Source organism: Sabethes cyaneus, chromosome 2 (genome assembly GCF_943734655.1).
Source record: "Sabethes cyaneus chromosome 2, idSabCyanKW18_F2, whole genome shotgun sequence".
NCBI classification, from domain to species: domain Eukaryota; kingdom Metazoa; phylum Arthropoda; class Insecta; order Diptera; family Culicidae; genus Sabethes; species Sabethes cyaneus.
In genome coordinates, this window is record NC_071354.1 from 39,953,076 (window position 1) to 39,975,128 (window position 22,053).

At 40.9% G+C, this 22,053-nt stretch overlaps 3 protein-coding genes across 3 annotated transcripts; all 3 read right to left on the reverse strand.

The window, feature by feature from the left end:
- Positions 1–6,432: 6,432 nt before the first annotated feature.
- On the reverse strand, positions 6,433–9,444 carry LOC128735330 (uncharacterized). The gene has a single exon (XM_053829821.1). The coding sequence runs from the start codon at positions 9,442–9,444 to the stop codon at positions 6,433–6,435; it is 3,012 nt and encodes a 1,003-aa protein (XP_053685796.1).
- Positions 9,445–18,651: 9,207 nt separating this feature from the next.
- LOC128735331 (protein obstructor-E-like) lies at positions 18,652–19,374 on the reverse strand. The gene has a single exon (XM_053829822.1). It carries the CDS (start codon positions 19,372–19,374, stop codon positions 18,652–18,654), a length of 723 nt encoding a protein of 240 aa, XP_053685797.1.
- A 405-nt stretch (positions 19,375–19,779) lies between these two features.
- Positions 19,780–21,723, reverse strand: LOC128735332 (fibrous sheath CABYR-binding protein-like). The gene is made up of 3 exons (XM_053829823.1): positions 20,082–21,723; positions 19,878–20,024; positions 19,780–19,817 (listed from the first exon to the last, which is right to left on the reverse strand). The coding sequence occupies exons 1-3, from the start codon at positions 21,721–21,723 to the stop codon at positions 19,780–19,782; spliced, it is 1,827 nt and encodes a 608-aa protein (XP_053685798.1).
- Positions 21,724–22,053: the final 330 nt, after the last annotated feature.

Genomic DNA, 22,053 nt, shown 5'->3' on the forward strand with positions numbered 1-22,053 from the left:
GTAAGATTATTGAAACATGTCAAACTACGCATAGTCATACGCCTCTATTCTACATACCGATCGGAGCCGGATCCGATCAGAAATTGCGCTTCGATCGGAATACAACGTATGCTATAACACACGTCGATCGCGATGTTTCTAATCGGAACGGGCCCGATCGGAATGTAAAATCGAGGTGATATTTAATACAATAATATGTGGGCTGGTCAATCATTACTATTTCAACCTTCATGATGTACACAAATAATTTTTGAAAGAAATCTCTATGTCTCAATAGTTGCAAGCGTTGTACTTATGAACCCCCGTCCACGTATTTTCAAAGCCACTCTTGCATTCAATGACGAATTGAATCTAAAAATCTTCTTTTGAGGGGTTTTGTTACCTTAAGTTAATTATTTATCAAATTTGTTAATTATTTTGATACTAAAATGCATTAGTATCGCATTAAATAGTGAAAAAGAGAGGACACGAAGAGAATCTCTCATTGTCAGATACGTCGAAGTGAAAAAGTACCCGAGATATTGGCTTGCTCACTAGGGATGGGAAAACAATCATTAATTACTGATAGTTATCAGTAAGCAATAATATCAGTAAGGTTTCGCAGTTATTGATGCTTACTGATACAGTTACGTCTTCCCGTTAGAAAAATCAGTTGGATTAAGTAAATGGTAGGTAGTTGCGTTCGATAGACGAGAGTGACACAATATATCGTCGTTGTCGTTAGCAGCCTAGAGCCGAGGTGGCTCGTGCTGTTTCAAGCAGTCGTCTCTATTTAACTCGATCTTGGGCCATTCGTCGCAAGTTTACCAGCCGTCTCAAAAGTCATAAATCACTTTCGAATTGGTCAAACCATCTTGCATGTTGAGTCTTCGTGTTTCCGGTGCCGGTGGGGTTCTTGAAAAGAACTGTTGTCGTTGCTCTGTCGTTCGGCATCCTTACGACGTGCCCGACCCACCGTAGCCTACCGACTTTCGTCAGATGTAGATGGGGGTCTCTGGGATTCTCAAGCAGTGAAAGTATGTCGTGATTCATATACTTCTACCCTTGATGAAAATCATGCCTCTCGTTTCGATACTCGCTGATCGGAACACCGCCTCAAGAGTGGCGTTGAACAGCATACTGGATAAGCTGTCACCTTGTCCCAACCCTCGACGAGTCTCGAAGGGACTCGAGTGTGCCCCGAAGACGTGCGAAGCACATCACTCGTTCCAATATAGCTCAGACTAGTCGGGTCAGTTTATCCGGCAAACCGGTTTCGTGCATTGTGTACCATAGCTGGTCGCAATGAACTGTATCATATGTTGCTTTGAAATCAATAAAGATGTGATCCGAGGACACGATGTATCCTCAACATTTCTGCAAGATCTGTTGGATGGAAAAAAATCTGGTCGGTAGTTGCGCGAGCCCCCATGAAGTCCACCTGATAAATTACAATGAATAATGCAGTTATTACAATTGCCTATTTTTTTGCTACAATGCCGTGATGGGTAAAATTACTGATATTTACTGATAGTTATCAGTAACGTACTGAAACTACTGATAGTTATCAGTAACGCTTTTTAATGATAGTTCCCATCCCTATTGCTCAGCAGAAACTGGTAGCTTCATTGAGGTAGCACCGGTTTTGTTCATACAATGTACGGTTTCGTAGTTCCGCCTTTTTTCGTCTGTTATTCCCTATCCTACGTTGATCCGCTTTGTTACAAATTGCTGCCGTTTGCTTTGGTATATAACCAGAGGTCAGCCGGCGAATGGCATCATTTTCGCGTTGTTTAGGTTACAAATAATAACGAGAGTTACGATTTTATCTCCGTGTCCGGACGCGGCAAAGCTGGTAAAACTCGGCAGCAGCCGATTATTGTTTGGTGTGGAATGGAAATTACGCCGAACCTGTTGGAGTCGAAACACCAATCTATTAAACTAGTACAATAGAATATTAAATAAGATAGAAAAATCAAATTTGGTTGCGTAAGCGGAAGGGCTTGAATTGGTGGGAAATGCTCTGTTCGGTGTCACCATTGCCCTGGGAGATGTTCTTTCAAACATTCACGCTGTTCTGCTACCAAAGAAGATCGAAACGAAGGCCCAGACTTATCAAGTACTACAAACCGTCCTTTTTAGGACGAAAGAATTCATTTATGAAGAGATAAAAATTTTCTTTACTAATCGTAACGAAATTTCCAAATGTCGCTGTTTTGTTAAATCATGAAAAACTTTCTTCTGATTAGATTCTTAAAACATTAAATTTGTGGCGTTGAACCCGTGTCCAAATACAATTGCTCCTACAGTAGGATTTCGATTTTGGCATGTCTCGATTTTGGCAACAAAAGTATTCGTTTTTGGCAACACAAGATATTTCACTTCCACAAATATGCTTAACCCTCTAACGGGCAACACCGTAAAAACGATGCGATCAAGCTAATGACTATTTTATCATGAAAGTACACACGAAAAAACTTTAAGTTCTGATTTTCATGCAAAAATAATTATCTGGAGGAGCGCCAGGTAAGAAAAAGTCCAATTTCTCTTTTTCCTTTTTCATGTCTAACGCTCTGCCCAGATATTTTTTCAATTCAGGTATGTTACAAAATTAAAATAATGCATGAAATTTACTCATAGAAAAACTTTTTAGGTCAATCATTTTGTTCTAGATGTCCTTTTTCTACAAAAGTAAAAAAGGGAAAATTCGCGCATTAATTATTTTCGAAATTTTTCGGAATTTTTGTTTTTGAAAGATGATAACTTTTGAATGCATGGTCAGAATGTTATGATATTAGTATCAAAATGTCAAGAAATCAGTACAGAACATATTTTCGATATTGCCAATTAAAAACAAATTTCGTATGCGGCTCTGGAGCTCCAAAAGCGAAGGCCGTCTACAGACGGTCTTACCCGTTAGAGGGTTAAATATCAATCTGTTTCTGCATACATGCTTTAAATGACGAAAAAATGATGCCCTCAGTATGTTCATAAAAAAAGTTATGCGGTTTCGTACAATAACATTTTTAGTGACGTAGGACTACGTCTTACCACAGGATGTCAATAACTTATTTGCACCGGATGGATACCCGAGCAGGGTTTTAGAGCAAATTGAAAACAAAATTTGATATCTTGATGTAACGGATTTCGAATACTCGGTGTGATTTCATTTTGGTCGACTTAGCGGTTAAAATATCAAAATTGATTGCAAAAATTCCACGCCGTGAAATTAAATTGAATACTACTTTTGCTATCAAAAATATCAAACGGAATACTAATCTTGCTGTCACACAATATTAATAGGAAAGCAAAATTAGTTACCATTTTACTATCATATCATCATCATTTTGCTATCATCAAATAATTTGAACCAACCATTTTACTAGAAAAAAATTTAAGTGAAAATAGATTAATTTAAATATTGAAGGTTTATTTACATCATATATGGGTCATTCCACGTCAAGTGTCCGAGTCATCTGTAATCGACCTTCTCGGATTTTCACCAAACTCGGCCAGAAAATAGGTGAGAACGGGACGGAACACATCGTGGTTTTGAGTGATTTTATGTAAAAAAGTCTGACGAAAATTATGCTTTTTCTAATAAAAGGTTCCCAAAAATCGAGGGAAAGTCCAATCGGCACCAAACTTGGGATTTTTGCTTCTTGACCCAAAACGAACAATCTGGCCGAGTTTGGCGAAAATCCGAGAAAGTCGATTACAAGTTTGTACTTTTTCTCGGTCGCTTGACGTGGAATGACCCATATAGAATCTGCCAACACATTTTCTTTCAATAAAAATTAAAGCAAAATGATAGCAAACTCTGATACATCATAAGTGCCATTTTGAGTTGGTAACAAAATATGTTTTCTAGTTGATATCAACAGCAAAATATGTAATAATTTTGATATACTTTTGTTGTCAATCCTTGCTCGGGCTCTTGGCGGACTTTTTAAACATAAAATGGTTGCAATCGTTGATTAATGATATTTAGTCAATTTCTAAAGCATTTACATTAATTTTCTTCATATCAAAAAAGAGTCTCAATTTTGGTACGGTTTCGATTTGGGCAACATAGGCGACACGCATTTGTTGCCAAATTCGAAATCCTACTGTAATTGTGTTACACGTCATAGATAACTTTTCAATAGAATAAACATCGAAAGTAATCTAATGTCAACTTCTGTCTACCGTACTAAAACGTATTGGTAATCATAAAGATTCCCTAATAGAGCCTTCATAATGGTAATAATACCATTGTAACTGAGTTGAAGTTTTCGACAATTTTCGTCAAGTTTTACTGTGGTTTTGAATTTGTTAATTCTGTTCATTCCAGAACGGTGTGAAAATGAAAATAAAACAAAGTTTTATGTCTCGATACGTCGCTGCCCAAAACATGCACAGTTGCCGAAAGCGTAAAAGAAGGAATTACTGGCAGAAAGTCATCTAAAAAAACAACCAAAGACCATTGTCGGGAGAGTTCGCCGCTACCGAGCAAAATTAAAAGCGACCAAAAAGCGGCCTTCGACTCGAGGTAAGAAATTAAAATTCAATTTATGTAATTTAATTTTACAAATTTTAAAATCGAGGTCAAGTAAAAGTAAAATTTTAAACATACCTTCATTACGTTGAAAGACGATCGGGCTACATGTCTAATTTTTACTCCAAATATAACCTCTATTTCGTTTTGTTAAGTTCTTATCCGATTTCGCGTAAAGTTTCTAGTTAAATATCAAGTGCAGTTTCAAACCCAATTAGAAGTATAACTTCAAAGCAAATTTTACGTTCAAAGCAAGTCTAATTTCAAGAAAAATTTTAAGTGCTAATAACTATACAATTTTATTAAGTTCAAGTTTCAGTCCAGTTGCAAGAAAATTTAAGTTAAATTTTTTTAGTATAATTTTGGGCCCAATTTCAAATTCAATACCAAGTCCAATTTCTAGTTCAATATTATGCAAAGTTTCGGGACTGATTTCAAGATTCGAAACTCAACTGCGAGTTCAATTAAAGTGAAGCTTCAAGTACAAACTTAGCTCCAATTTTATGCCCATTTGAAGTTCAATATCCAATCCAATCCAATCCAAATCCACTATTAAGTTTCGTTTTAAAGAAAATGGGGTATCTAACCTCATATGCAATTTCAACTCCGATTTTAAAATGAATTTCACGTCCCATTTAAGTCTTATATCATGTGCGGCACTTGAAGCCATTTGAAGTCCTTGTTCATGCCATCTTTCAATTCGAACTGGAAGACTTTAGTTTAATTTTGAATACAATTCAAACTCTATTTTCCAGTTTGATTTGAGTTCAGGCTTCTAGTTAGTGCCCTACCTCTTGTCTGGGTTTGGGCACGCCAGTGAGTATCATTGCATAGCAATAAAATACCAGTAGCGTTTGTCCGGTTAACAGTATTCCCACCATTAATCCTCACACCAATAACCCATCTGAAGGACGAAAGTTGACAATGGACAGGGACACCATGAGTCAGAAATGTGAGAATTCGAGATTAACAAACGCATCTTTTCAGGGCCACCAAATAAATTAGCTGAAAAGTTTAAATTATGAATTTCACACATGTAAGAACACAATTTAATGCGCAACTTGAGCATCTATATATGAAATTCATACAAAAATCACCGGACTACGAGTCAAGCCTGTGCCCGTGCCACTAGGCATGGAGCGTTGTACTTTTCTATTACTTTTTATTTTCTTCACATTTTGACAGATTGAATCATTCATATCTATTATATTCTGATCTATTTTCCCTTTCTACTTACAACAATTCCTCCACTTTTGTGTTTCTATATTACTGTCTATTTTCCACTTTTTCTTGTCTATTTTCTGTTTTCTGTTTTCTGTTTTCTATTTTCTGTTTTCTCTTTTTTGGTATTTGTTACATGCAGTACCTGAAAAGTTTTTAAATTTTAGGAGAGATTTTACTGTTTAATTTTATTTAGCATACTTACCTGTTTAACACGGTCCACATAAACTCCTTCGGCGATATACGATACTGAACAAATCTCCACAAACTCTAAAATCTATGTCAAATTTAATTCCCCTTCAATGTAATTTCAGTACTTACAATAGAATATATGACGAAGTGGATTACTCAAAACAAACTTTAGAGTGATCTACCTGATTGGCAGTTTGGCCGGACGCAGGACTTGCATGGCTGCAATTGTTTAGTTGATATGATCTAACAAATCAATTGAGTCATTCGGAAGAATAAAACAGCTATCAACAAGCGCGATAGCAATACTAAAACAAGCACTTGAAAACTGCCCGCTTTCAATGTCACTTATCTTGTTTGGGCCGCACGCAAAGCAAATCGGCTACGATGCACAGGTTGCATGGACGATTGTGAACAGCAAAATGTAAACCAAAAGATTAGATAACAATTATCAGAGCGTTTCGGATATCAGACAATGGAATCAACTGAAGGAATAATTACGTTTATTATACTTTGCATTTGGCTGGCGTTCCTGGGATGCAAGCGTTGAGCATTGGGTTGAACACATGCGTTCGCGGACAATCACGGATTCGTGCATTCCGCGATATGCACTGCACGTACTTTTGACAACCAAACGGATATGGAACGTTGTAGGTTCCGGATTTTTCACAAATTTCGTTGGTGACGGTCGCTGCCACCGCGTTAGACTCGCAAGCGTGTGCTTCGTCTGGACGACAGCTTCCAATGGACGAATGTTTCGATTCAGGCATAGGGTATAGTTCGCAGGTGTCCGCGTTGCCTGGCGAGCAAACCAAAACTTCCGGATCAAGAATCTGACCGATGGGACAAGCAAATACGACAGCTTGTCCAGACATGCATACGACAAATAGATCACAGTGGATGGGATGTTCTAGAATAGCGGTTTCCAGTCCGTCGCACATGTCGAAGAAGCTATCACAGGTCGCTTGATCTCCGGGGGCGCAGAGACCGGTTTCTGGTGCAAATGTTTCACCTTTGGCGCAGTTAACAATGTGTGCCACTTCCGAGATACAGGATATGAATAAATCGCACCGAGTTGGATGTGGAATATTTTCGTTTGGCCGGAAGAGACACAGATGAGGGAAGTATTCGCAGGTTTCGATATCACCCGGAACGCAGTCCAGGAACCTGGGTCGTAGGACGGTACCGACACCACACGTGCTGACCGTTGGTAAACCATTTATGCAAACCACGAAATCGGAGCACTGCGTTTGGTCTGGAGGAGGATAGATTGCTTGCGGTTGTCCCAGACACATATCCTCTATTGGGAGATGCTCACAGCTATCAGCATTACCCGGCGAACAAATCTGCATGTTCTCATGTAGTATTAGACCCTCTGAACAAGCCCGCATAGTCGTGGAACCATCACGGCATTCAATTAAAAGATCGCAATAATTCGGATGAGGAATCACTCGATCGGGGAATGATTCGCACACATCGATGAGGGATTCACAAGTGTCAGTATTTCCTAAAATACACTGTCCAACTGAATTGATCGAAACGAAAATGGTTCCTCTCAGGCAAGTTCCAACGGAAGTTTGTCCATTAGTGCATCGAAGGAATAGATGGCATCCGGATGGATGGGGCAGTAGACCTTCCGCTATGCCTACACATCGATCGACGTATAACTCACAAGTATCCCTGTTGCCTGGGACACATTGCATTGTTCCTGGTTCAAGAACCATACCTTCCTGACAGGATTGGATAGTCAGCTGCTCATCATGACAAATTATCCATAGTTTGCAATCTTCGGGATGAGGATAAACTACTAATTCTTCTCTTCCTTTACACATCCCTTCAATCGGAGTGAACTCACAGGTATCCCTATCACCTGGAACACAGAACTGCATATCGGGTCGGAGAATTTCTCCCCAAGGGCAAGAGTGCACCGAAGTCACTCCGTCTGTACACATCATAAACAAGTCACAACGATTTGGATGCGGAATCACTCCATTTGGATGATCGACACAATAATCATCCAGGTTATCGCAGGTCTCCGTATTACCCGGAATACAGCGAAATTCAGTCGAATCGAATATATGTCCATCAGGGCAGGAAGCAATAGTAACTTGTTCTTCCTGACAATTGATGTAGAGCTGACATCGGGATGGATGCGGAATTACACCATCCGGTCTACCAATGCACAACCCGTTGTAGAGCGTGCAAGTTTCCGGATTTCCTGGTACACAGCGAATTGTGCCCGGTTCTACAATGTGATCATCAGGACATGTGATAATGTTTTGAGTTTCATCTTCACAAATCATATATTGATCACAGCGATCCGGATGTGGATAGATAACTGGTCCTTGCCTTCCGTCACACATGATTTCTATGGGATCGGCTGCACAAGTTTCCAAATTACCTGGGACACAGAACTGCATATCCGGACGAAGAATTTCATTTTGCGGACAGTTATGAACTTCTGCCTGTCCATTTTGACACCATATAAACATACCGCAGTAGTTTGGATGTTCAATAACATACCCATTGGGATGACCTGCGCACACTCCATCTAATAGTTCACAAGTTTCCGAGTCTCCAGCAACACACGTAGCCGAATCTGGTCTTAAAATCATACCGGTAGGACAATTTTCCTCTATCGCAAAACCTCCTTGACATCTTATGAATTGATTACACCTATCTGGATGTGGAATGATTCCATCGGGTCTTCCCTGACAGGCAACTTCCGGTCGGCTGGCTACACATGTCTGCGAATCTCCAGGAACACAGAATCGAATATCTGGCCGGAAAATCTCGTTTTCTCCACAATCCTCAATACTAACCCGGTTTTCCTCACACCGAATAAACGAATCACAAAAGTCCGGATGCGGATGTGCTGAACTAGACGTATCATCGCACACATCCTCTAACGAACGGCACGTTACGGCACTTCCCACCACACATTCGTTCGCGCCGAACGAAAAGATGTGCCCTCTAGGGCACTCGAACTCGGTACTCCTCTCATTAAGGCATTCGATGAAAAACTCGCACCCGTTGGGATGTGGAATCATTCCATCCGGTCGACCCATGCAAAATATATCACCCGGCTGACAGGTGTCACGATTACCGAACAAACAAACACCCTGCTCCTGCCACCAAATCTCATCCTTCAAGCATTCCACCACGGTTGGCCGCCCCAGCTGACAGAACACAAACTTCGTACAGTCATTCGGGTACTCGAAAACACCGAACGACACCTCCGAGCAAATCGCTTCCAGGTCCGCGTCGCTTCCATCGTCGCATTCATCCCAGCTGCCCGGCACACACTCAAAGAGCTCGGCATTGAACACAAAGTCCTCCGCACATTGGTAAACGTTATGCTCTTCGAAGACGCAGGAAATGTATTTGTAGCACAGTGCCGGATCCGGATGGGGAAATATTCCAGCGGTAACACCTTCGCAGAATCCTTCCAAGCTGTCGTCGGAAAAGGCGGGTGTTGAAAACGTTGCAATCACTGCAACCACTATTAGCAGTATCATTTTCGGCAGTCGACTTACGCTCGTGCCCACGCTCAAAGACTAATCGAAGCCGTTGATAAAGGTTTCACTTTTGTACCGATTTTCGGACGGGGTTATCGCCAAAGCCGACAATCTGATACCGGACGGTATCAATGTCGTTTGGGCTAATAAACTGTCGAAATGGTAATCTGTAAAACAGCGGAGATATTGCGTTTTCCATATGCCAAATAGCATCCGAAAGTCTGCTTGGGACCCTAAAGCAATTGGATGAGTAATTGTGATTGGTGATTGCTGCAGAAAATTGAAGAAATACATGTAAAAAAACATTAGAATGGCTGTGTTACAGACACGACTGTATGGTTGACGTAGAACTTCGGCAGGTTTTTGCTTATATAATGTTGAGTAAGAAAACGATTTTTACGATTTTGGCCTGTGTCACACCGGCATTACACAAAAAGAAACAAATAACGTGATTTATCCATCCATTAGTGCGAAAGTATTGAAAAACAATCAGGAAATCGCAGAGTTATTAGCGTTCAAAATCTAACCAGTTTTCGTGACGCTCTCATTACCTTCCCATAAGACGTAATTCTACGTCAAAAAGTCAAAAAGTTTCAGCAAGTGCCGGTGAAATGAGTAAACGGTCTAACACTGTGATTTTAATAAAACTTTGAACATGTCTGCAGTGAAGGAAATTGATGTATTTTTCAGCGCTCAATTATTTAATTGATTGACTCTAGACTAATATTTGAAAAGGAAGTCTAAATTTTCATACGTTCAAATTAAAAAAATAATAACTCAAAAACTGTTAGATGTTGCAGAATGGTGCTTAAGAAAAAAAAAACTGAACTTCTTACTTATGCGGGCGCGATATCCCTTTAGGACCTCACCAGCATAACTTCATGCATACTCCACTTTGTCTAAGCGTCTAGCACACTGCGCACCTCTACTTGTGGTAATAACTGAATTCGAGGCCAACACAATTTTTACGGGGATGTTGTCTGGCATTCTCACAACATGTTCCGCCCATTGTACCCTTCCAGCTTTAGCAACTTTCTGAATGCTGGGATCACGGAAGAGCTGCGCCAGCTCGTGGATTATTCTTCTTTTACATACACCATTTTCACAAAACTCCTCAAAAAAGATGGTAAGATGGTCCTAAGCACACGACGTTCGAAAACGGCCGGTGCTTCCAAGCCCCGTTTAAATTGATCATGTTTCGTGTCTGTAGAGCACTACCATTCTCATTAGCGTTTTTTAGATGTATTACAAAAGATCCATCTGACTGTTTGTCTTAATGAAAAAAATAATTCTGGCTTCTATTGAATATATTAACAAGTCGCTCTCGAAAAACATGAACATTGAAATCAAATAACTCAAACACTTCATTGAAACGTTGCCACATAATTCTGACAGGTTCATGAGCTCGAAATTGGCGGTTTCACGGCTCTAGGTACGGAAAATTCCTTTGACGCAACTGCCTAAAAGGAGCATATATGTTAAACTGCTTCAGTTGCGAAGGACAGTCCACGTGATTGGATAGAAGCTTCGTAGCGAAAACAGCTTGGGCAATTCGTCGTCTCAACTCCAAAGGCTGAGTACCAAGAAGTCGGCAGCGATCTTCGTATGATGGCAGGTTCAGCGGGTCATTCCAAGGCGATTGGCAAAGCGCGTAGCAGATAGTTTTCTTCTGTACCGTTTCTGTTCTGTTTCACCAGTTTGGGTGAAATGGGCACCAAACAACGGAATTAGTTTCTAGGATCGATCTAACAAGTAAGCAATAGAACGACTAAAGACAGAGAGGATCACGAAGCTCATCGACAACTTTGAAAATAAATCCTAGCTGGCGGTTAGCTCTTGAGATGATAGTGGTTCCTGAATGTTAGCTCGTTGTCTATCAGCACTTCCAGGTCTTTGACACATTGCACACGGAGGAGGCAGTGGCACGAAATAGTGTAGTTATATTCGATTGGCGCACGCTTTCGGTGAAACGAAATTATGTTGCACTTGTCTATACTTAATGTTAGACAGTTTGTTGCTCACCAGTTCACAAAAGTATTCAGATATTCCTGTAGTACCACGCAGTCGCTTTGGCACGTGATAACTTTAAAGATTTTTGTATCGTCAGCATACAACAAGGGACAGTCATGCGGAAGCAAAAGCGCGACATCGTTTATGAAAATCGAGAAAAGAAGCGGGCTCAGTTTGCTGCCTTGTGGGACTCCAGATCGATTGGAAAAGCAATAGATCCTAGTTTGACACATAAACTTCGTTTCGTTAAGTAAGATCTAAACCTGCAGATGGCGTCCGTAGATATACCCAGTCGCTCCATTTTTCCTAGCAGTATTCCGTGGTCTACACGGTCGAAAGCAGCTTTAAGGTCTAGATAGATAGCATCGGTTTGCATCCATGCTGCTCAGTATCAATGTAGAATTTACAGCAAGCAAACAAAGCGTCACTACAAATATATCGAAAAATTTTGAGCAAGCGCACAATTTGTACATATTACATTTAGTACGGGGTGCAATTTACCAGACCTTAGGGCTTTGTGGAGTCCGTAGTAAGCACGACTTCCAGCAAGAATACGCAAAAAGACCACCTCGAACTCGTCGCCGTTGAATACCACACTTTTGCGTATGCGAGCTCGATCGCGCTCGGTTCCTTCTACTAACACGCTTCTTACTTGGTTTTAGACCTATTCACCACTGATAACTGACACCACTGACTTGATAACACACCCAATACCCTCAAACAGTACTGTATATCGTCCATACGGGTCCGAATCATCGATAGTACATAGGCAGTCTTGAAATCTATGAATAGGTGGTGCGTAGGGACTTGATACTCACGACACTTTTGGTCCGTTTTCGATCGTCGATGCACAACACCGGCTTTATAACTTCATGCAAATCTGCTTTCTAGCGGCGATAGACGATAAAAGATGATCTGAGGTGCACTTTATAGGTGGCGTTGAGAATAGCGATCGCTCGGTAGTTCCCACGTTCCAACTTGTCGCCCTTGTTGATTGGGCATATTACCTTTTCCTTCCACTCCTCCGGTAGCTGTTCAGCTGGGGCAGAGAGGTAATAAACCTATACGGACCCATCTTGATAAGCTCCGCTGCGATGTCATCTTTTCTTGAGCTGCTTCGATCAATTTACCTATTGTGGGAGTTGGCACATCACCATCATCTGCCGTACTGATGTAGTCATTAGATACCCCTGCTGTGTTGGTATTCTGTCTTTGCACCATTCTCGTGCTCATTGTAGTGCTGCTTCCACCATACAAATACCTAACGCTCATCTGACAAGTTTTCTCCGTCTTATCCCGATATATTTCGGCTCACGACACAAAGTCATGGCCTCAGTTTTAGAGTTTTCCGAGAAAGTTTCTGAGAAAGCGATAGAGTTGTTTCATGTCCTCGCACTCCATTTCTTTCTGGCGGTGTTTCTTAGCCTGAAAAAACTGGGTTTGCTGTCTTCGTTTCTGTCTATATCATTCCACGTTTTGAAGGGACCCCTGCTGCAGCACCGATGCCTATGCTGTATTCTTCTCGCCGAACGTCGTCTGGCATTCCTCGTCGATTACTCTTCATGAACCTAATGGGTACTTTCATTGCGCTGTTGATTGCTGCTGCGATTGCGGCGATGTTGATTGCGATTGGCGCTAGCCCAGTAGCCCCAGTCGAGAAGGACTTTGGTTGGTTCTCCCAAATCAGACTTTTTGCAACGTTCACGATTAAGTCATGAGCGTGTATAAAACCAAAATTTCTAAAGGCTACCTCCTGACAATCAATTCTATCCGAATTGCTGTTTCTAATAAAGTTTTCTAACAAAGGCTGCTTAATCCGAGTCTGAATGTCATTCAAATTGATAGTCGACACTATACTCGAGTAGAAAGACACTTTGATTAGAAATTTTCACTTTTTTTACTGCTAAGTGAGATAGGCTCCTGCTGCTGGTCATTAGGGAAAAACCAAAAGAGTATCTTGATTCCCTTTATCGACCTCTTCCTAATAGTGAATGACCCGTCGGTTAAACCACTCTATAATAAACTAAAAACGACCTCTTCCTGTAACTGTAGTCTTTGCTGTACCGACACCTTTATTTATGTATTTATTTGTAAAAAAAATCATCGGTCTCTTGGTAGTATTCATGATTTAAACATAAAGGGCAGTTAATGCACAGCATAATTACAAATTTATCATCTACGAGAGAGCCGTCGTTGAAAGTTATTAGTAGTTGAAATCGAACCAACCGTAGAACTCGTTGAACCGCATTACCATAAATCGAATAGTGTCGTACAGTCCGTAATTTGCATTCCGTCCTTGCATGTGCAGGAAATACCTAGTTGTGAGGTGTCGTTCAGAAGCATACAAATTCATTCAGTTGATTCAAAAGGATGGGGGGCAGTCAATAACTTCTGAAAGAAGATAACGTGGCTTGAGCGGAATGTTGCTGGAGCGCTGGCACGTCTTCTTTCAAGAGTCTCCAAATTAACCAAACGGCAGCGTTCCGCATATGGCGGAAGGTTTCTAGCAGAACGCCATTTTATCTGTATCGCTTCGATTCTAGTAATCCAAATTTGTTGATAAGGACATCAGATAACAGATCCGCATTTTAAAACAGACCTTACAAGTGAATTGTAGAATGGTCGAAAACAACATGGATTACGGAACTCTTTAGTGATTTTAAAAAATAAATCCGAGTTGCTTATTGGCTCTGTAGATAATGTCGTTGTACTGTATACGGGAAGTCAGTACGCTATCCAGGACGACACCAAGATCATGAATGTGATAGACGCGTTTTTTATAACAAATGTCCCGCCATGTTGTTGCCAAAAACTATAAGCTTATTTTTTGACGATGAAAGGAGATGGCGAAGCACTTTGAGATCCTGAAGGTAAGCATGTTACTCGAGCACCAATCTTCAAATTTTTTTCAAAAGGCATTGCAGTTCAATGCAGTCAGAGTCCGTTAATTATCTTGAAGTTTTTAACATCTTCTTGTTTTAATTGGTTGTCAGTATATTAGAAGCAGTTAGAAAATGGAAAGATTACAAATTACAAATGCAATTATCGAGATAAATTTTGAAAATGTATGAAGTGTGTTGTGCTGCACACGAAGATTATAGAAAAATCCCCTCCAGTAAGGTGTTTGAGAAGGCTAAGGTGAAATACTAGAAAAGCGCTATTTGTAAAGTACTTGAGTAGTCATGGTTGGGCCACCATAACTTTAAGCGCAGAAGCGCAATAATCGCTAGATAATGTCAGTTACGTAAAATGTGATGAAATGAAGCAAAATTAATACGATACAAACCTAGATTTTTGTTGTTTTTTTTCATTGTAGTTGTACAGTTCGGAAAAGGCGATTGTAGCAATATTTTTTTACAAGACCGCCAAAATTTCGCAAAAATGCAATTAAAAATAGGGTATTTGTACCTATATGAGCCGTTGTTCACGAAATTCATTCCTTTCATGTCTCTATATAGAATTTCAATACGCATTTTTTGCGGTGACCCAACCTGCACAACATGGCCCGACTATGACAAAATTTTTTGTCTTCACGTAAATGCCTATAACTTTTTTATTTTTCAAGCAATCAGTTCAAAACTTTCCGGAAATATACCTTATTCTTAGATCTTTGCAACGATGTATTTAGATTTCCAAAATTCTTTTTGAAATGAAAGTTATGGGCGAATTCCGAAACGTGGCCCAACCACGACGACAATCCCCTACATAATAACTAAATGCAGCAAGCATGAACTTCATGCACGAGAATATAGAATATCAGCGCCCTGTGATATTGTAGCAAACTGATATTCACGTTTGAACAGTGAAAATCAATAAAAAAAAATTATGTTGTTATTTAGCATTTATTGCGTTCAGCTGTTGGACATAAGATTTTTCTTTTCATTTACTGCATTTAAATTTTTTTTTCCTGAAGTGAATATCACCTTCTGGGTTTGAAAATCACTTTCTCCTGTTCTATTTTCACGATATATTGAACTTGTATACTATGATGAAAATCACTGTGCAGTTGTACATACGAAACTCAGAGGCATAAAAAACAATGTATGCTAAGAAAAAAGATTTTCTGTTTTGTTTGAAATTCGGTGATAATTAAAGGTCCTGGTTTTACTTCCAATAGACTGACAACCAATAAGCCAAGAGAATATTAAATTCTACAGTCGACAGACCATATTCAAGATGTTTACGTCGCCAGCATAAAAAGTCCAACAGCTAGGTGGTAGTAGAACTGACAGTTCATTTATAAAAAGAGAAAAGAACAATGGCCCAAGGTTGCTCCCTTGTGGTACGCCAGAGATGTTACAGAACGATTTAGAAAATTGGGATTCGATCTCCACACTCAGCCCACGGTGTGTTAGGTACGAGGGTAGTCATTTGTAGAACGTTGCAAAAACTTCCACCTGCTCCAACCTGGCAATAAAGATGCCGTGCCACCCGATCAAATGCTGCTTTCAGGTCCGTGATACACTGCATCAATATGCACTCCTTCATTCATGATACGCAGGCAGAACGAAACGAAATTAACGAGATTCGTAGAGACTGGACGTTCTGGAAAAAACTCGTGATGGTCTGAAGAAATGTAGTGTTGACAGTTAGTGAAGCAGGAAAATGATTAAAAGCCTGCTGGAAGTGTGCAGCAAAGAAGTTGCATTTATCGTGAGTAACATTGGGTTTACGATCATTCAGAAACATTTCTACAGGCAGGCCGGTTTCGTTTTTTATTGAGTTGACAAACGCCCAGAACTTCTTCGGATTTCTGCGAAAGTATCCTTACATTCGTAGAGTATGCTATTTATACAGAAGCACGATTAAAGTATCGCTGGCTGGATTAAAGTGGCTTGGCAGCGTGATCTTTGAAATACATGCAAAGCAGAGGGTCTTACGCGGTCGGTGTATGGGGACATAATAAGCGATCAAACTGTTCAAAGGGCGAATGAATTGATCAATAACGGTGTCAACATTAAAAGAAAGTAACAAAGATTGCCAGTCGACCTGCGCAATTGCCGTGGCTAAGTGATGGCTTAGCCAGTTCTATGCAAATCTAAACTATTGCCGTCACTAACATTCTTATACACGACTGGAATCGGCAAACTGTAGAGCGGGGGATGTCGAGCACTCCACTTTCACGTGAACCTTCTGTTAACAGATGAAGCCACGATTTCGTAGTATCTCGTAAAATATCCGGTCTTTTAAGTGGCGTAGAGTAACCAATCTATTTTAGACCCCATCAGCAGCTGTACATAATTTGGACACTTCCAAATTATGTATAGCTGCTGATGGGATCCAAAATACGTTGATTACCCTATATCCCTAGAAGCATAGTTGTTATAAACTAGTTGTGGTAACCGATTAATGACTAATTACAGTCATAAATAAGTTGCGGCAACCAGAAATGACAAAAGTGTGCTACTAGGGATACATTGCTGGAGGGATTTCAGATTTCACCTCCATGTGCAGTCCACGTATACGTATATTTTTCTCGAACTAGCTGACATATTATGCCAAAATTTTACTTTTCAGTCCCCTTCGGGGGAAGTTTAAAAACCTAACATAGCGGAAGAATCCATCAGCCACTGCCACGTGTACTATTATCTCACGACCATTTCCATAGTCGAAAATTTCCATTGCTTACATTTGTCTTGTTGTTTCATACAAAGCATTCTCTTCCTACAAGTATACAAAGAAAGTACTCTCTGCTGGGTCGCGATCGTACTTTGGTGTCCTTAATTCCTAAATCTTTTCGAAGAAATTGACCTTGGTTGGTTCCACATCTTCCAAACTGGAATCATACGGTGTTCTTCTTTTGTCTACGATCCATTATATTCCTTGTGTATTCAAAACCGTTTATTTAAAAAAGAAAAATACCAGTGACCTTGATCACAGGACAAAACAGTGTGTAACAATCGCTACTACCTTTCTTCAAAAACGTGTGAGTATGATCGCTTCTCATCCTGGACTACTGCACTTTACCATCAAACCATCAAGCTGACTGTAAAAAAAACACTCATATCGTCCTCGATACTTCCTAGCAGTGGGCTCCGTGCATTGGTAATGCTAATATTGTCCAAATGCCCTCTAATCCTCAACTTGCTCATATCCAATCATGCGCTCCTGCATGTCGCTCATCACGATAAAAGCTATACCCAACTCGTGTGTTTTGCAGCAGCTCTGGTAGAAGGAGTACCTACCCATTCTCAATGGGTATGCACCGAGAATGTACCGTAGAATGCTTAGGGTATACTTTCTGCAGCGCTACAAATTCAAACTTGCGGATCCTGAATAATCCGGAAATATTCCGGGTGCTTCCCTGATAATCGAGAGACTTCCAGTTCCATTGATTCAAGTTTCCAAACTTTAATCCGTTTCCGTTGCCTAAGTTCATGCCACCATTATTCAAGCTTGTACCAACCCTCTGTATCGCCGGTGCCCCTTGGTGACAGCATTTTTTAGCGTTCCATACTGGCACGACGACGATGGTTTCCCTTGTCTGTCAATATACGATCTTAGTTTTTACCGCGGTTGGTTACTCGATCTTCACTTAGCTTGTGCGTAACCCGGCTGGTACCACGAGGTGGTACGGGTAGGTGTTACTGGGTAAGAGGCTAAGAACCAATGCGGGGTTTATATTATGCCTACAGGTGCGCCAGGGATCGACATAATCCAACCGTTTAAGCCACCAACATTGTACAAAGCTTCAAATAACCCGCTTTCGGAATGCCTTTCGAAATGTTTTCAAATTGATTCGAATTTTGGAAGACATTTTACATTTTTTACATTTTATTAACATTTTTTTATAATACTTTATAATACTTTGGCGATGAGAAAGTATTTTATAATTTGAGGGATACCCGGATTTAGCAAAAATAATATTTAAAACAAAAATTGAAAGGTCAACTGATTCCTTAGATATAAAAGATTCGAAAATCCAAACAAGATTGACAATGTACTTGTCGTTGTTCGCCGACGCTTAATTTGCATTTTAACCATCTATTTCAGCGCTCACTGCATCTCCTCGGTCGTATCTCTGAGCCATATCTAGAGGAAATCCTAGTGATAATAAGTTATGAATGAAACAATCTTATCAGTTCTCACAATTGTACGAACATTATTGTTCTCATCAGCGGTTTACTTTTGATACGGAACTTTTGACGGTCGGACGGTCAAAATCAACACGATAATAAGTATGACTTCACATCTGTTTCACTGCGCTAGCAGTGAGGAACACTGTAACACATCACCTCGGACACATCGCAGTGCTGAGCCATCGAACAGATAGTAGGGAGGGCAGGTCTCCACCCGTGGCTCACCTCGAAGGCAGGTTACGAATCGATTGCACTGATAGGGATGGGAATAGCTACCGCTGGGTCTTTCGGCACAAAAACTTGCGTCAAGTCGGTCAAAAGTGCACGTTGCTTGGTTTCCTGGCAAACAATCCTGATACGGCAGACTGAAGATGCGTCCTGGAGGACACTGTTGATTTCGCGGAGGGTTCGACTCACAATTGACGTACTGGGTGCAGTTGAATGAGTTTGGAATTAAAGCGGAAAGATGGTTTCTGCAAACTTGGGCTTCCCACGATGTTTCCGGACAGTCTGGTGGTTGCGTTTCTGGTTGTGGCGGGTCCGTAGGTACTGCGGTTGTTGTTGTTGTTGAAGTTGTTGTATCACTGGCCGGGCATCGATACTGTGTTCGATGAACACAGAAGGAGATACTCGGTTGGAACACGAAATCGTGAGGGCACGTGTTGTGGGTACCTTTCGAGTGAATGCACACGTAGTAGCTTCGACAATCGACAGGATCCGGTAGAGTAGCGTAAATAATTCCGTTGCATACTGAGTCCGCTGGCGAGGGTGCTTCTTGGGTTGACACCAGCCAAGATAAGAGGGTGACGACAAAAACTGTGTGCAACAAAAATGGCTTCATTTTCGTACGGAGATTGAAGAGGAACTGCAGACTGACCACACTTAGATGTGCTATTTTATCTACGAATAGTGTGGACACAACTTGTTGTCAGCTGTGCTATGAATGGGAATAAAACTAGTCGTCTAATTCCTATATTACACTGTTTTTCAATGGATTGCAGTTTCAGGGTATTTATGATCTGTTACCACGATATAGGTTATCTTCCGAGAAAACATTAGTGTCAATTTGTATAGGATTACAATAACAGTTAAACAGAGAAATGAGTTTGCTCTCATTTAATGCATTTATTTGAGTGATTTATTTACCTAACACAGTTTTTTGTAAAATTTGAATCCATTTTTCACTGTCTACGTTTCGCTAGTGTTGCCAAATATTGGCAATTAAACCATAATTTCTAGACACAAATTAAGGTTCGATTTCTTCTCCAGGCAGAATTATTTCAACTGAAAAATAAATTATGTTGAAAATTATATTTTCGCGTAATACCTTAAATAAGTACATACTTTCGGGAATCTCCACTGGTGGAATTATTGGAACGGTATTATCGGGGACGGTAATTTCAGGCAATTCTTCTTCTTCTTCTTCTGGTGTCTCAACATCATCTTCTGGGGATTGCTCCGATTCATTATCATCATTATCAGGAGTTTCTTCTGAAATACGATCAAAAGTTGATTTAAATTTGAATATTCACTTGGAGGCTCGCATACCTTCCGGTTGTTCTATTTCAGGAGTTTCCTCCCCTTGATCATCATTCACGTTGTCATCGGTCGACTCATCTGCATCGTCAACTTCATCCACGGGTGCTTCATCAGTTGCATCCTCCACTTCATCGTCGTCATCATCAGACGTATGTTTTTTACCTTCCACAATAGGTTCCTGATCTAGCGGATCTTCTACTACCTCATCCACATCTTCTGGTGTCTGCTCAACTTCTTCTGCTACTCCCTCATCCCCATCTTCTGAAGAATTACTATCTTCGTTTGAGTCATCTTCTTCTGGTAGAGCATCATCTGAACTCACTTCATTATCTCCTTCTTCGGGTGTTGCTTCGTTTTCTGCATCGTCATCATCATCTTCATCTTTTACAGCTCTGACTGTTTTCACTTTGGGAGCTTCCTCAGCTTCATCTGCAATTTCAACTTCCTCTTCAGGTTCCACCTGATCGGGAGTTTCTTCTTCTTCTGGAGAAATTTCCACTTCTTCTGGAACTTCGCCATTTTCCGCTTCTACATCTTCCTCTGGGATTTCATCCACTTCTGGTTCAGGTGTTTCCTCTTCCTCTGTAGTAGTGTCTTCGTCATCTTCATCTTTAGTAACCACTCGTTTCAGTTCATCGTTTGCAGGTTGCTCTTCTTCTTCTTCTACTGGGACATCTTCTACCTGTTGTTCTTCTTCTTCTGGAGTCTCTTCATTAACTGGAGTTTCTTCTTCTTCTGGAGTTTCTTCCTCTACCGGAGTTTCCTCTTCCACTGGAATCTCTTCCTCTTCTGGAATTTCTTCCTCTTCTGGAGTTTCTTCCTCGTCTGGGTTTCCTTCCTCTTCTGGAGTTTCTTCCTCTACCGGAGTTTCCTCTTCAGCTGGCGTCTCTTCCTCATTTGGTGTTTCTTCCTCTTCTGGAACCTCTTCTTCGGGAATTTCTTCCTCTTCTGGAGTTTCTTCTTCTACTGGAGTTTCTTCCTCGTCTGGAGTCTCTTCTTCAGGAGTTACTTCCTCTTCAGGAGTTTCTTCCTCTTCGGGAGTCTCTTCCTCTACTGGAGTTTCTTCCTCTTCTGGAGTTTCCTCCTCTTCTGGAGTCTCTTCTTCTTGTGGGGTTTCCTCTTCAGCTGGAGTCTCTTCGTCGTCTGGTGTTTCTTCCTCTTCTGGAGTCTCTTCTGTAGGGGTTTCTTCCTCTTCTGGAGTCTCTTCTTCAGGTGTTTCTTCCTCTTCTGGAGTTTCTTCCTCTTCTGGAGTTTCTTCCTCATCCGGAGTTTCTACTTCTTCTTCTGCCTCGGGAGTCTCCACTTCTTCCACATTGTCATCCGTGGTAGCCTCCACTTCTTCTGGTGTTTCTTCCTCTGGAACCACACCATCGTCGTCTTCATCATTATCCAGCGAACAATTTACACGTTCCGGAAGATCACAGCCCTGAGTTTCCGTATCGAAATATAGTCCTGCTGGGCAGCTGCCATCGACTAGACCTCCATTGAAGCAAGTTTTGTACATCGAACAGGACTCCGGATGGGCGACGAAGATGCCCCAGTTTTCCGCCAGGGAGCAATCGATTTCGGCACTACGTTGAAAGGTGGGATAGCCGTTGGCTACTGCCGCTACAAGCAGTAGCACTCCGGCCACGCAGATTCGACCGTTCATTTTTCTTCGGAGCCAACAAGTACCACTTTTCGTTAGTCCACTAAACCTGTGACTGTTGTGCAGAATTCCCCCGTTTTCGGCCTTTTATTGGGCCATCTGATGCTCTGGGTTTCCGATTGATAGCGAATTGATTTGATTGACGCGGATGCTCGATACGGCTGATAACCAGATTTGAGTAGGTTTGGAGCCACCTCAATCATGGCGAGCGCTGTGCTGGAGTAAAAATTTTCCGTCGAAAAAGGAGTCAATAAAGCTTAATTTTTCAAGTTTGTATTTCCTATCAAACGACTGCAATTTTAGTTAATAAATAGGGTCATGAATATATTTAAT